Raw genomic sequence first — 13,633 nt, 5'->3', positions numbered from 1 at the left:
GCATCCCACGATGATTTCCTTCGCCAAGCTCACTGCGCTCGTTGGCCTCGCGGCGTCGCTCGTGGCCGGCCAGACGTGCTTCCAGGGCGCCGACGAGATCGGTCGCACGGCGCCGTACACGCTGGCGTCGAACGGGTCGGTGCCGCTGCGCACCGTCATTTCGCGCGACGCCGCCTCGTACGTCTCGCTGCACTTTGACTCGCTCAACTTGCCCAACGGCGCTGTCCTCACGCTCTCGTCGCCCGACGGATCGACGTCGGTCAAGTACACGGGCGGCGACCGCGACAACTTTTACGCCGAGTACATCCCCGGCGGCTCGGTCGTGCTCTCGTACACGCCGCCGCGCGAAGACATTGCGCTCCTCGACGGCGTCGACGCCTTCCGCATCGATAGTCTCGCGTACGGTGTGCCGCCGCGCCCGACCGAGGCCATTTGCGGCACGGACGACACCAAGGCTGCGGTGTGCGTCAAGAGCTCGCTCCCGACGCAGTACACCAAGGCGCAGGCCGTGGGCCGGCTCCTCATTGGCGGCACGTCGCTCTGCACCGGGTGGCTCTTTGGCTCGGAGGGCCACTTGATCACCAACAACCACTGCATCGGCGACGCCAACGCGGCCAAGGACATTCAGTTTGAGTTTGGCGCCGAGTGCGCGACGTGCGCGGACCCGAACAACACGCAGCAGCTCGCTTGCCGCGGCACCATCGTGGCCACGAGCGCGACGTTCATCCGCACCAACAAGAACCTCGACTACACGCTCGTCAAGCTCAACCTCAAGTCGGGCGTGAGCTTGGCCAAGTACGGCTTCCTCAAGGCGCGCGCGTCGGGCCCCAAGCTCGGTGAACAGATCTACATCCCGCAGCATCCCGCGGGCAAGCCGCGCCGTATTGGGTACCTCCTCGACAACGGCGCCCAGGGCACGATTGAGTCGCTCAACATCAACAGCTGCGTTGCCAACGAAGTCGGCTACATGGTCGACACGGAGGGCGGGTCGTCGGGCTCGCCGGTCATCAGTCCCAACGACCATGCGGTCATCGCGCTCCACAACTGCGGTGGCTGCCTCAACGGCGGCGTCAAGATCAGCGACGTCGTCAAGGACCTCCAAGCCGCCGGCAAGCTCCCGGCCCAGTCGACTGTCTAAATGTGGCAGGTGGTGTTGGCGGTCGGCCGTGTTGATGTCCAGTCACAAGCAAATTGTTTTGTTTCAAGTTGATAGTAAAAGACAATATGAAGTTGATGATTCCTCAATGTTTGCGTTTGTCGTCCTTGGTCGACGATTCGGGTTGATCGACGTACAGGACCTTGGCAGTATCGCTGGTGCTGTACTGAACGCCGTTGAGTGCAGCGTGAAACCAAAGATCGCCTTCGGCGGCCTTGCCCAAGGCCGGAATCTCAACTTTGTACAACTTGACTCCCTTTTCATCGACCAAATTCGCTTGCACGTCCTGGCCAAACGTCGTGTGAGAAAGCATTGGGATGACGACCGCACCGCGGAGAACGTGCCGTCGGCGTTCGTGAGCTTGTACTTGGCGAGCGGACCCGTCCGGAAGAGCTCGCCCGTCAGTTGAAGCGTCACGCCGGGCGATACGGTGCTCGGCTCGACCGTGACGACCTTGGGGTTGTCTACACAAATGAGACAACTTGAAGCTGGCTAACGTGTAGAGTCAAGATACAGTAAAACTCGAACGGAACCGACGACTCGTGGGCGTACGTCGAGCCGTTGAGTGCGACCTTGACGATCGCGTTGGGGAGCACGGGGGCGGGGGGGTACACGATGCCACCCCCCGGGCGCGGACTCTCCATGGGGGGCGGGGGCGGCACGAAAAACGTCGGCATCTCAAACGTCAGCGCTCGCTCCGTGGCCTACGAAGGCACGAATGCGTCGCGACCTATTTGACGCCACCACAAAGACTCAGACCTCGGGAAGCGTCTTGACAAAGCCAGGTACGAACTGGATGTCCCCGTTGTACTCGATCGACACCATCGCGTCATTCGTGTCGTACTGAAAGTAGTTGGACCGGAGCGACACAAGCGTGCCGCCGCTGAGCGGCCCGGAGGTCGGCGTGATTGCCTCGAGCGTACCGGGTGTGTACGCGACGACGTCGGCAACGCCCGGTGAGATGGGCGCCAAATACGTCGCGCCGCCGTTGAGCGACACTTGTACGGTCGTTGTAAACCACTGGGCGTCCGGCTGGAACCACGCGCCGGGCGGCGTCGTAGGCTTACTCTTGGTCTAATGCAACATCCGTCCTGCCTAACCTTTTTTAAATCCAAAACGCACATCGTCGTCCGAGTCGGGATCGTCTCGGAGCGGCGTGATCGTGTCGACGCGCCAGTCGGCAAACGGTGGGATCGAACAGTGGACCACTTGGTCGTCGACGCTAAACGAGACGACCGCGAGATTTGTCGACGCAATACGGTAGGGTGCATCCCTAACCCCGAAAAAACATGATTGGCCGTGAAATAGTCACATTCGCACAGTGTCTCGGGCTCGGCGCACCGGATGCGGCACTTGAGCTGGCCGATATCGAACATTTGTTGAATGCGAATCTCAATCGCCATATTGTCGCCGGGCAGCGCAACGCCGTTGGGGACGACGCGGGTGATCGCGGCCTAGAAGAGCATGGTGTCACTGACAGAAACATGTCATGGGCCATTGGTGGACCTCGTGAAAGTAGACGACTTCAGGATCCGGGAGCCCACTGTGGAACGGGTCGTGGATGCGCACCGCGTTAAAGTCGACGCCGTTGAACGACACATCGAGCGTGCACGCAACGAGCTCGGACTCTACGTGCTCGTCCAATTAGCACCGTGTCCCTGTCGACAACAAACAAAAGCAACGGTTCATCTCGAACGACGGCGCCGGAAACGCGAGCTGAAACACATTGTCGTGCTCGTCGTCCTCGTCGTCCTCGGCGTTGGTTGCAAGCGCGTCGTCGCCGTCGTCCGAGCCGCTGTCGGCCTTGGGAATCCTACACACCAGCGCGTCAACAGCTTCTTCCCCACGCACTAGAAGATGGCTACTCGCCACAGACGCCCTCGACGAGCACCGGAGCCAAGCGACCGTCGAGCGGGACCCATCGAACGACTGGGACGTCGGCAGCTTTGGGTCGCTCACCGCGCAAATGCATACGCACGACAGCATTCGTCTCGTTGACGAGCGGCAGTTCCTTGTGCGAGACAAAGGTGACGGTCGGCGGGGCAAACACTTCAAAGAGAACGCCGTTGGACGTAAAGTGCTTGCCATTCATGGCCACTTCAACGGCAAAGTCGCCGGGGACGCCGAACCGAGGCACCTCGCACGCAATCTATCCTTAATGCTCCCGCCCTTTCGTATCGCGACAAGAGCACGTACGGTGCCAGTGACAGGATCGTACGCGGCGAGCGCGGCGCGCGCCAGTCGCCCGTCCGTAAGCGGCACAAAGCGCACCGTCAAGTCGTCGGTCGCCCAAAACCCGGAGCCAAAGATGCGCAGCTGCGTGCCGCCCGACATGGCGCCGCAAGTGGGTTGAATGTGCTCGACCTACGCGCCATTTGCTAGCTTGAAAAAGACCATTGGGAGCACGACGTACCCACGACGGCGCAAAGAAGATCATGTGACGGGCCGCGCACGCGACCGCCTGCACGTACGTGTCTTGGACGGCGTCGACGACGAGTGGGCGACAGACGTTGTCGTCGTGGCCGTGACCGAGCTTCCCGTGCCGACCATTTCCCCAAGTATACAGCCGACCGGCCGCTACGATCCTTCATCTTAGGCAAGCATCACGCACATAGGTCGTCGTACACGAAATACCGGCGGCGTAGTTGCCGCCGGCATACACGTGCTTGAAGAGGAGACCGGGGAGCTCTTCGGGGACGAAGCGTGACTTGGTATCGTCGAGGCCAAGCTGCCCGTATTGGTTGAAGCCCCACGCAAAGAGCCGACCAGACGACGTGAGCGCGAGCGCGTGGGCCCAGCCGCACGCCACCTGGACGAACGGGTCGGTCTTTTCGCCGAGGAGCGTGAGGAGGGGTAGAAATTGCTTGGTGCACCGACCTTCGCCTCCAGTGAGTCCCGCTACCGTTCAAGTGACGACGAGTACCTTGCCCGAGCTGGCCCACTTGGCCTTCGCCGCACGCATAGACATCGCCGGCGTCCGTGAGGATGACGGACAACTTGTCGCCGCACGCTATCTGCTTGCAGCGCTTCTTGAGGAACGCGTCAACGTGCTTGGGGTGGAAGAAGACGCCGTTCTGAGTTTCATTCTCGCTCGTTGAGAGCAGCGACGACGCGTGGCCGAGCTGCCCCTCGAGGTTGCGGCCCCACGTGTAGAGCGCGCCCGTCGACGTCACGGCCGCCGAGTGAAACCCGCCGCAGGCCACCTACGATATTCTCCGTGAAGCCTCCTCTTGCATCAAACGGCGTGCCGAGGTGAAGGCGACGCCCGGAAGCTCGCGCAGCTTGCGGGGTGTCTTGGTGCTCGTGATGGCGCCGCCGAGGCCGAGCTGGCCGCTCTCGCCGACGCCCCACGCGTAGAGGTGGCCGTCGAGGCTGAGCCCGAGCGTGTGCTTGGCGCCAAAGGCAAGCATGTGAATCTTGACGTCGTGCTGCGGCTTGGCGAGCTCAAAGACCTAGGGTACTTGTGTGTGCCACCGCAGCCAACTGCAAAGTTCGTACGGGCGGCGTCATCCACGCGAGCTCCCAGCCGTCGACGAGCGCCAGCGAAGCATTGTAGCCGCCTTGGAGAGCCTTGATCTTGCGTCCTTGGACGGGCATATGGTGCTTGACGCTGCTCGGTCCGTCCTCGACGAGGTCGCCCGTCACGTAGAGGTGGCCCGTCGCCCCTTCCCAGCCCATCACGACAACGGTTCAAGACGACGTTTCACAACAAGAAGCATAAGTTAGTGATTTTCGAAAATCATAAATAGCAAGGCGACGCGCTTAGGCGTCCGGTGACACCCACTTGGTCATCGTCGGGCGGTTCGAAGACGATCCTCGCTGCAGCACGGTCACGGTGCAAAAACTAGCCATTCGTGAGTCCTGCGGGCAATCCGTCGAGTGACGCACCTCCGTGTGTCGGCAAACTCGGCCCGCGCCCGCTCGAGCGCCTGGGCTTGGCGGTACCGGTAGATGAAGCGCGCAATCACGAGCGAGGCCACGTGGCGCTTGGCCGAGACTGCGGTAAAAGACTTGAAGCGCGCAACTTCGGCTTTCCCGCGCCGGCTAAACCACATGTCGTCAAACTGCTTGTTGATGCCCATCGTGTGCATGAGTTGCTGGATCTCCGAGAGCTTCTTCCGGTCGCCCTACACCGTGCATAGTAACGACGACCAAGCGAGCGCCATGTACTTCGCTCAGAATGCGCTGCACGAGCGCACGCGGGACGTCTTTAAAGTGGACAAATTGGCCGTCGTAAATGTGAATGTCCAGCAACCCTATCCGCCGTTGGCCAATAGAGATCATACGAGATTGCTACCGATGGCCTGGAGCACGCGCCGGCGGTTCATGCCCGGCACATAGCGAAAGCCAAAGGGCGGCTTGGTCGCCATGAGAAAGTCCGCGAGCTGCGTGGTCGTGATGAGCCCCGACCCGTGCGGATCGAGCGTCGCCCACTTGTCGGTAAACTCGGCCAGCGTGTTGTGGTTGATGGGCGAGTCGACGCCGCCATCGAGCGCGTCAATCACGATACCCGAGAAGACGTTGAGGCCGACGTAGCCAATGACGAGGAAGAACGAGTACATGTACGGCACGATGAGAAACGAGCCGCAGCCGTCGAGGGGCGCACAGCCCGGCGCGTCGTTGAAGCCGCACATGGACGCGTTGAACTGCCGCTCGACGCAGCTCGGGTTGGTCGTCGGGCTCATATTGTAGATCTCCCACGTAAAATTGTCCCAGCTTTCGCCCGTTGAGAACCCAATGAGCATCTGGAACGTGGTCCAGAACGACTGAAAGTTCTGGTGCCGGTTGATCATGTTGCCATCAAACTACAGAGTTGGAAGATGACCATACGCGTCAAGCAGCGCCGACGCACCCCGACTTTGGCAAAGAGCTGGACTCCGACGGCGGCATAAATGTAGTAGAGCAGCAAGAGCAGCGACGTGACGTTGCCGACCGCGGGCAGCGACACCTACACACATTGCGTGCCATCATCCGAGTGGTCCGGGAAGTACCGTGAGCGTGTCAAAGAGGTTGCGGATGATCTTGGCCTTCTTGATGAGCCGGAGCGCGCGGCCGACGCGGAAGACGCGGACGACCGTGGACGCTGTCCCGAGGTCGACGCTCGTAAAGAGCGGGAGAATCAAACTCACGGCGGTGAAGACGACGATCGCAAAGTCAAAGCGATTCCAGCCCTCGGTAAAGTACGCTTTGCCAAACGCCAAGATCTTGAGGATGGCTTCGAGGCCAAAGATGGCCGAGAAGATGTAGTTGAGCAGCGAGAAGGCAAAGAGCGTCGTCGCCGATTGGCCAAACGCTTGCGACGTCATCGCAAGCATGTTGAGCAAAATGCAGATCGTAATGACGTGTTCAAAGTACGGGTACTGCACAATGTCGTAGCAAAGCCGGCGCCACGAGCCGTGGGGGGTGGGTGGAATGACGTGCGGCCGCATCGCCAGCACTTGGCGCTGGAGCTTGATCCACTGCATTTGCTCCTCCGTGATGAGCGTGCCGTAGTTTTCACGCATGAAGGCGTCGCAGAGCACCGCGATGAAGAGGTTGGTGACGAAGAAGCAGCACACGATGATAAAGACCCACCAGAACGCCATGACCCACACCTGGTGGTTGACGATCGGCTGCATGTCGGGCCCGACCGCGTCAATGCTCGCCAGTGCCACTTGGATCCAGCCCTCGAGCGTCGTGAGCTCGTAGAGGCCGCCGACACTCCAGATAATGTTGTCAAAGCTACGCAAACGTCAGTCGCACGAGAAGACGCCGCATGAGACCCTACCCCTGGGGCGTCGCGAGGGACCACGTCGCGTTGAAGCATTGGCACACCTCCTTGGACGTTGGTAGGAGCGACGTTGAGAGGTTGCAGGCTGCGTACGCTGGCAGCGCGATCGCTTGCGACACTGGGTACATGTCGCTTACCAAGCGCGGATGCGTCATGATGTCGTACGTCGCAATATCCGAGGCCGAGTACACGCCCGAGTAGTTGGCGGGAAACCACAGCGGCGGTCCCTGGCTCGTGCCGTAGTTGTACGGCGACGACGAGCACGTCTGAAGCGCGCCCTTGAAGAGGATCGTGGCCATAACCCCAAAGATGTAGAGCATAAAGCCCACAAAAAGAAACGTGCGGCCCATGTCGGGCAGGCACCGGAAGAGCGTATTGACAACGACCTTGAGCTGCGGCAGCTTGTTGATGACGCGGAGCGGCCGGAGCGCGCGCAACGACCGCAGCGCCCGGAGGCTCGAGACCGCCGAGGCCGTTTGCATCATGAGCGGAATGAGCGAGACGGCGACGATGAACGCGTCGAGGATGCGCCATCCGTCTTTGAGATACGCGTCGTCGCCAAAGACGAGCCCTTTTGCAATCACAGTCAGCACCATCTCGGCCGAGAAGAGAATCGCAAAGAGGTAGTTGCACGTGTTGATGAGCCGCCCGACGTCCGACTTTGGGTCGAGGAGCGGCGAGTCGATGGCCGTGAGGATGCACGAAAAGCCGATCAGCACCGAAATGCCCACCGTGAATGCACGGCTCTCGACCACTTGGATGCAGACGCGGCGCACCGGATGCCGCCTCCCAAAGAGGCAGAGACTCTTCTCGTGCAAGAGGTGCAGCACACCGATCTCGGGATCGCGCGTCGCGGTCGCCGCGTGCATCTGGAAGAGCCGGCGCAGCGCCAAGCGCACCCGCCGAAGCTGCGTGGCCTGGCTGTGCCGCGTCAACCGCGTTGGCACCGGTGGGCCAATGAGTGAGACGTCCGAGTTGTCGTCGTCTTTTCCAAGGAGATCGTTGTCCTCCGAGCTGTACGTCGTTGTCATCTACGTATACGCTAGTACACCGCCCTTCCGCATCTCGGTATGTACGCTTTCTTTTGGCGGCTCGACCATGACGCTCTCGACGAGGATGGCCGAGAACATGTTCATGACGACCCAGACCCCAAGGACAACGATCGCCGAAAAGTACAATGGCGCGATGGCCCCGACGCTGATCCAGCCATCCCAAATGACATTCGGGTACCCGTCGTACCTACGCCCGAGCTATCTAGAGAGAGCGACTAGGATCAGCGTACGTGATGACTTGGAAGACGGTGAAGAAGGCCCAGAGAATCGTGTCAAAGTTGGACCGGTGCAGGTGCGTCGACGGCGACGTCGAGTTGAAGGGCATCGGGTAGTTGTTGGCGTCAAACTGAAACTTGGTCGCAAACACCTCCATGCCAAGCAGCGCGAATATGTAGAGGAAGAGCATGAGGAAGAAGAGAAAGTTGAGGATCTCGCCCATCGCAGCCATGATCGACACGAGCAGCTTCGTCAACGACTTCCACGCGCGCGCAATCTTGATGGCCCGGAACGCGCGCAGTGCGGTGAAGCCCGACGCGCCGCTGACGGTGCCATCGATATAGTAGGGCGGCTTGAGCACCATTTCAATGATGCCAATGACAACCGTAAAGCAGTCGAACCGGTTAAACTTGTCGCTACAGCCGTCCAACATGAACCCCAACCTTGGCTAAGAGAGCGTCGACGTACTGCCAGTAGGACCATACGCCCATGCCTGTGATCTTGAGGCAGAGCTCGAGGAAAAAGTAGAGGAGGAAGACGCCGTTGAGGATGTCGCACACTTCGCGGTACTCGATCGAGCTCGGGTGGTGGTCGGTCGTGAGCACAATCACGTTGATGACAGTCATGCCCATGCTCACCGTCGCGAAAAGCGGCGTGCGAATGAGCCGGTGCTACACCGAGATGGTCATGCGAGCGCAAGACAATGTTGAAGCATACCGCGCGCTGTCGCAGCTTGGCGATCGCTGGCCACTTGTGGTGCTTCCGGTGGTGGTGGCCCGATGAGAAGCGCAGCGACGGCCGCTTGAGGACGCTGCGACTGAACGTCTTGTCGGCGTAGCTCGCGAGCGAGACGCGCCGCTGGCTACGACAGCCCCATCTAAGTCCACGCAACGAACGCGTGTGCGTACTGAGCCATGGCGGTCGTATGGTTCTCCTTGGCCTTTTCAAACTCGGAAAAGAGGACGGCCATGTTGAGCTGCAGCAGGAAGCAGCCGGCGACGAAGAAAATAGCGTTGAAGTACACAAAGCCCGCGACCGACCCGCCCGCGTCTTGGGCCTACGCCATTCTTTGTCTAAGGAAAAAGGTTGCGACGAGGAGGCCGTACGGTCTCGGTGAGCACCATCCAGCCGGACGCCGTGACAATCATAATGATCATGACAAAGACGCTGTACACGTTGTCAAAGCTCGTAAAGCCAAAGTTGAGGTTCGGGCTAAATTCCGCCTGGCGCATGATCGAGAAGGGCGAGTAGTCGGGCGCCGTTGGAAGGTGCAGGTCGAGAAACCGCGGAGCGCCGAACGGGTCGTAGTTGGAGCCACACGTTCGGTTGGCGCCGCACTGCCGCCCCCACTACGCACCACTTGACGTTATCCGCACTCTCGTTGGCTCTACCGAAGACGACGAGCTGCACAGCCACGGCGTGCTGCGATCTTCGTCCGGGTCGGTGGGCCAGAAACAGCTCATGGGCGACGGCCACGACTCGTTGTTCTCGATCGAGAGGCATCGGAAGGCGTCCGGTGTCGCCACCTAGCGCACGCGTCAACTGCCAACGTCGTCCTTGACAATGACGAACGTACGACGCTCGCGAGGTAGCTCGTTGTCGGCGTCATGGCCGAGACGTTCCACACTGACGCGTTGAGCGTGACAGGAAAGGGCGTGAGGCGACATCGGTAGTGCCACGAGCCGCGCCAGAGCTCCATGCCGAGGATCGCAAAGAAGAGGTAGCAGAAGGCCAGGATGATGGCGACGTTTCCAAGCGCGGGCAAGCTCGATAACAGCGACCCGGTGAGCACTTTGAGCCCTACGCACAGATCGTCTACAGCGGTCCTACTGGGGTGGTACGTGGTACGATACCCGGCACCGAGTGGAGTGCGCGGAGCGGCCGAAGTATTCGCAGCACGCGGAGAATCCCGAGCCTGGCCGACGAATAGACGAGCGAGAACGTCCTAGATGGGAGAGTGTCAGCGCTGCAAATGTGCATCGACTACCCCGAGATGATGATGACAAAGTCGAGTTGGTTCCAGCCGTCGCTCAAGTACGTGCCTTTGCCGATGAGAAAGCCATAGGCGATGATCTTGAGGCTTGCTTCGACGAGGAAGACGTAGAGCGAGACCGCGTTGACCGTGTCGATGAGCATGTTGCGGTGATTCGTCGGGTCTGGGACGCCGTCGACGGCGTTCGAGTAGTCGACGAGCCCGAGGAGGAGCGTGTTGGCGAGCACGCACACCATGATGAAGCGCTCAAACCACTTGGACGTGACGAGCGCGAGGCAGAGCCGCCGCAGCGGGTTGTGCAAACGGAGGCAGCCGAGCGAAATCGGCGCCGGCTAGACTAAGGTCTTAGCGCCACAAGAGAACGACGACGTACGTTGGTTTTTCGAATCGCGCGCAACGACGCGTGGTGCACCCACGCACCGAGAGACGACGTCGACCCGCGGTGGATGACGACGAGGTTGTCGCGCAGTGGCGGCGACGCCCCGAGCACCGGCCCCGGCGCGACCGTGTTCATCGGTGGTTGATATCGATTTGCGTTCGGTTTCGACGCTATAAATGCCCGTCAACCGCCAAGAAACATGCTGCGGCGTCGACAAGAACCCGATCCTCCCGACAGCGAGGTCCGAGTGCCATTGCGACTGCCATTGGGACCTAGGCTGCTCAACGACTGACGACGTGGGCGTAGCCACCGCCAAGGGCGTAGCCACGGCCACCGGTCGCTCCGTCCCCGACGAGACCAGAGTGCTGCGGATCGGACGTGGCTGCCAGATCCTCGGCAGTGCTGTGTCACGGCGAGTCTGTCTTGCATATAGAGACTGTGTACGACTCGTCGCCCAACTGACACGAATGTACTTTGTCGCACCAGACATTAGTTAGGGGAGGGCATGGGACTGCGAGGAGGACATGGGTATATACAGGCTCCGGCTGCTTATCGCCGGCGGCTCGACGGCGGCGGCGCCCCGCGCGAGCTCGCGGTGGTCGTCGCGCGCGGCTTCTTGACGCGGCGCTTGTAGACGGCGATCGTGTCGTCGACCTTGATGCCCCACTGGAGGTGCTCGGCGCGCACGGCCGCATCGAGAAACTCGTTGAGCTTGTCGGCGCGCTCGCCAATGGTCTTCTGTGAGAGGTTGCCGAGGATGTGGCGCTTGGGCAGCTGCGGGATCTCCGTCTTCTTAAAGCCGGCTTCCTTCTGGAGGCGGTCGCAGAGCGCACGGAACGTCGAGTAGCGCTTCCAACAGTAGACAGTCCCAAAGTTGGTCGTCTGGATCTCGAGCTTGTACTGCACGTACTTCTGGCCGCCGCGGGTCACGATGCGCGAGTCCACAATGCGCGCCGACGCCAGCCCAATCTCCTCGGGCATGACGAGGCCCTCTTCGATGATGACGCTGCTCGCCCGCTCCTTGTGCCGAGCGACGTCGACGATTTGGATGTACGCTTGCGGCGCGTACGAGTTGGGCTCGTCGCTCTGGCCGCCGTGGAGGTTTGCGACGGCGTAGCAGCCGAGGTGCGGGTCCATGCCAACGACCTCACCAACGCCAAACGGCGTATCGACGAGCGTCCGCGGCGACAAGATGCGCTCGCCGTCGAGGATGACGTGGTTCGGGTCGACCTCCATGACCTCCGTGTCGTTGCCAAACTGGTCGATCGCGACCGAGTACGTCTCGGCTTCGCGGTCATAGAAGAGGACGCGGCCGCGGCCCTGGCCCGTCACGATGACAGGCACGTCCTTCGAGAGCGATTGCTCGTACTTGGCCTGCTTCTCCGCGTCGCGGATGGCATGGGCCTCGCGGGCAGCCTTCTCGGCGAGCATGGCCGCGTGCGCACGTTCGCGCTCTTCGGCCTCGCGCTGCTCCAGCGCACGACGCTCGGCCTCGCGCGCGAGCTCAGCCGCCATTTCGTCGGCTTCGTCTTGCGCGCGGGCTTCCGCTTCGTAGCGTTCGAGGGCAGCCTTCTCTTCGGCTTCTTGCGCCGCGATGGCCGCGGCGACTTCGGCTTCGTACTTTTCACGGGCGGCGGCTTCTTCGGCAGCGAGAAGCGCAGCGGCCGCCGCAGCAGCCGCCGCCTGGTCGGCCGCGACCTTGTCGGCGGCTTCCTTCTCGGCGAGGAGGCGCGCGGCTTCGGCGCGAGCGGCTTCGTCCGCAGCCAAGGCCGCGGCAGCCGCCATGGCTTCACGTTCGCGACGCCTAGTGACATATGAGTTGCCATTCCGATGTGCGTCGTGGAACTGTACTCTGCATCTTGCCGGGCAAGCTCTTCGAGGCGAAGACGCTCTTCTTCTTCTTCGGCGACCGTCTGCTCACGCTTGAGGCGACGCGTCTCCTCGACACGCGCGTCGAACGCAGCGGTCTCCTCGGCGTGGAAGCGGCGCTCTTCCTCGCTCATTTCAGCGAGTCGAAGCGCTTCTTTCTTCTCAGCGTCGCGCTTGGCCAGCTCGACCGTGTAGTTGATGCCATACTACACGCATAAGGCGTAAGCCCATGCAGCTAAGGCATGCAACTACCTTTTTGATGAGCGAGCGCACGGCGAACGCGCGGCCCACCGACTGCACCTTGACGGCGTTTTCGTGGACGATTTGCATCGTCTTGGGGCGGTGGAGGTACCAGTACTTGACCACGCCCTTGTTAGAGAGGATCGTCTCGAGATCCAACGGCGTGAGGCGGCTTTCGTTCGACTGGATCGACTCGTGCACGCGCGCATCGCGGTGCAGCGCTTCGTGGTCGGTCAAGACCGAGTTGCGGCCGGCCTCGTGCGCCTTCTTGGGCGCTTTCGAGTAGGACGAGTACATGCTGGTGCTCTTCGATCGACCGCAGGCAAGAGGATACGCGAGTAGTGGATGGGCGGCGCGCTACGGGGGACGGCGACGCTGGACGACGGTGGCGAGGTACCGGTCGTAGTGGGTATTTCCCTTTGGCGCAGTCAGCAAATGCCATCCGCGGGGCAACACCTATCCGGATACGCGTTCAACATTTTTTAACATCCCGGACTCTCTCTTGCACTTTGTATGGGTTTTTAAGAAATGAATAAAAAATGGCTCGGGGAGAGAAGCCGCGGCCTCTACGTGGCGCGTATCCGGACGTCGCGATACAAACATCAAATATGGGCCACGTTGGTAACCCAGTTACTAGTACCGGTACCACACACGGTACTCACGCCTGCGACGACCTCCTGCGCTGCGCTAGAGCATGATTAGGCCCGACGCGTAATGTTCTGCTTGTCTATCGACGCAGCCGTGTGCAACAGGCGCGGTGTCGACTGGCTACTTGCCGCTCCGAGCATTTTGTATTATATCTATTGTTAACTATGGCAGGCGCCACCGTTAACGATAGATGCCAAAAATACACTATTGACAGAGGTGGTACCAAATAGTAAATGGTGTTATTAACTGGAAATAGAGTGAAACGCACAAAGAATAGTGTGCTGCCAGCGATCAAGTGCATCGTATCCAA

At 60.8% G+C, this 13,633-nt stretch overlaps 4 protein-coding genes across 6 annotated transcripts; 1 reads left to right on the top strand and 3 right to left on the bottom strand.

The window, feature by feature from the left end:
* Nucleotides 1–10: 10 nt before the first annotated feature.
* SDRG_06051 (hypothetical protein) lies at nt 11–1,138 on the top strand (the record flags this gene model as incomplete). Its single annotated transcript, XM_008611810.1, has 1 exon — nt 11–1,138. The coding sequence occupies one exon, from the start codon at nt 11–13 to the stop codon at nt 1,136–1,138; it is 1,128 nt and encodes a 375-aa protein (XP_008610032.1).
* A 35-nt stretch (nt 1,139–1,173) lies between these two features.
* SDRG_06050 (hypothetical protein) lies at nt 1,174–4,882 on the bottom strand. The gene is made up of 15 exons (XM_008611809.1): nt 4,655–4,882; nt 4,405–4,608; nt 4,080–4,359; nt 3,782–4,033; nt 3,570–3,733; nt 3,353–3,520; nt 3,022–3,305; nt 2,839–2,969; nt 2,663–2,784; nt 2,477–2,610; nt 2,279–2,429; nt 1,916–2,230; nt 1,671–1,860; nt 1,487–1,620; nt 1,174–1,442 (listed from the first exon to the last, which is right to left on the bottom strand). Exons 1-15 carry the CDS (start codon nt 4,832–4,834, stop codon nt 1,242–1,244), a joined length of 2,910 nt encoding a protein of 969 aa, XP_008610031.1. The 5' UTR covers nt 4,835–4,882; the 3' UTR covers nt 1,174–1,241.
* An 11-nt stretch (nt 4,883–4,893) lies between these two features.
* On the bottom strand, nt 4,894–10,871 carry SDRG_06049 (hypothetical protein). Of its 3 annotated transcripts, XM_008611808.1 has the most exons (18): nt 10,561–10,871; nt 10,182–10,519; nt 10,048–10,139; nt 9,771–9,994; nt 9,586–9,720; nt 9,301–9,543; nt 9,103–9,251; nt 8,912–9,056; nt 8,663–8,865; nt 8,209–8,610; nt 8,003–8,165; nt 6,924–7,957; nt 6,148–6,877; nt 6,009–6,104; nt 5,454–5,961; nt 5,327–5,412; nt 5,045–5,283; nt 4,894–5,000 (listed from the first exon to the last, which is right to left on the bottom strand). In XM_008611808.1, the coding sequence occupies exons 1-18, from the start codon at nt 10,699–10,701 to the stop codon at nt 4,919–4,921; spliced, it is 5,010 nt and encodes a 1,669-aa protein (XP_008610030.1). In that variant the 5' UTR covers nt 10,702–10,871; the 3' UTR covers nt 4,894–4,918. The 3 variants fall into 3 exon arrangements, with proteins under 3 accessions (XP_008610030.1, XP_008610028.1, XP_008610029.1); XM_008611806.1 differs by having other exon boundaries at nt 4,919–5,000; nt 10,048–10,519; XM_008611807.1 differs by having other exon boundaries at nt 4,919–5,000; nt 9,771–10,139.
* Nucleotides 10,872–11,005: 134 nt separating this feature from the next.
* SDRG_06048 (hypothetical protein) lies at nt 11,006–13,169 on the bottom strand. Its single transcript, XM_008611805.1, has 3 exons — nt 12,688–13,169; nt 12,418–12,641; nt 11,006–12,370 (listed from the first exon to the last, which is right to left on the bottom strand). Exons 1-3 carry the CDS (start codon nt 12,970–12,972, stop codon nt 11,116–11,118), a joined length of 1,764 nt encoding a protein of 587 aa, XP_008610027.1. The 5' UTR covers nt 12,973–13,169; the 3' UTR covers nt 11,006–11,115.
* Nucleotides 13,170–13,633: the final 464 nt, after the last annotated feature.

Source organism: Saprolegnia diclina (genome assembly GCF_000281045.1).
Source record: "Saprolegnia diclina VS20 unplaced genomic scaffold supercont1.16, whole genome shotgun sequence".
NCBI classification, from domain to species: Eukaryota; Oomycota; class Saprolegniomycetes; order Saprolegniales; family Saprolegniaceae; genus Saprolegnia; species Saprolegnia diclina.
Note: the sequence above shows the minus strand (reverse complement) of the source record. Positions and strands in the feature narration are given on the sequence as shown.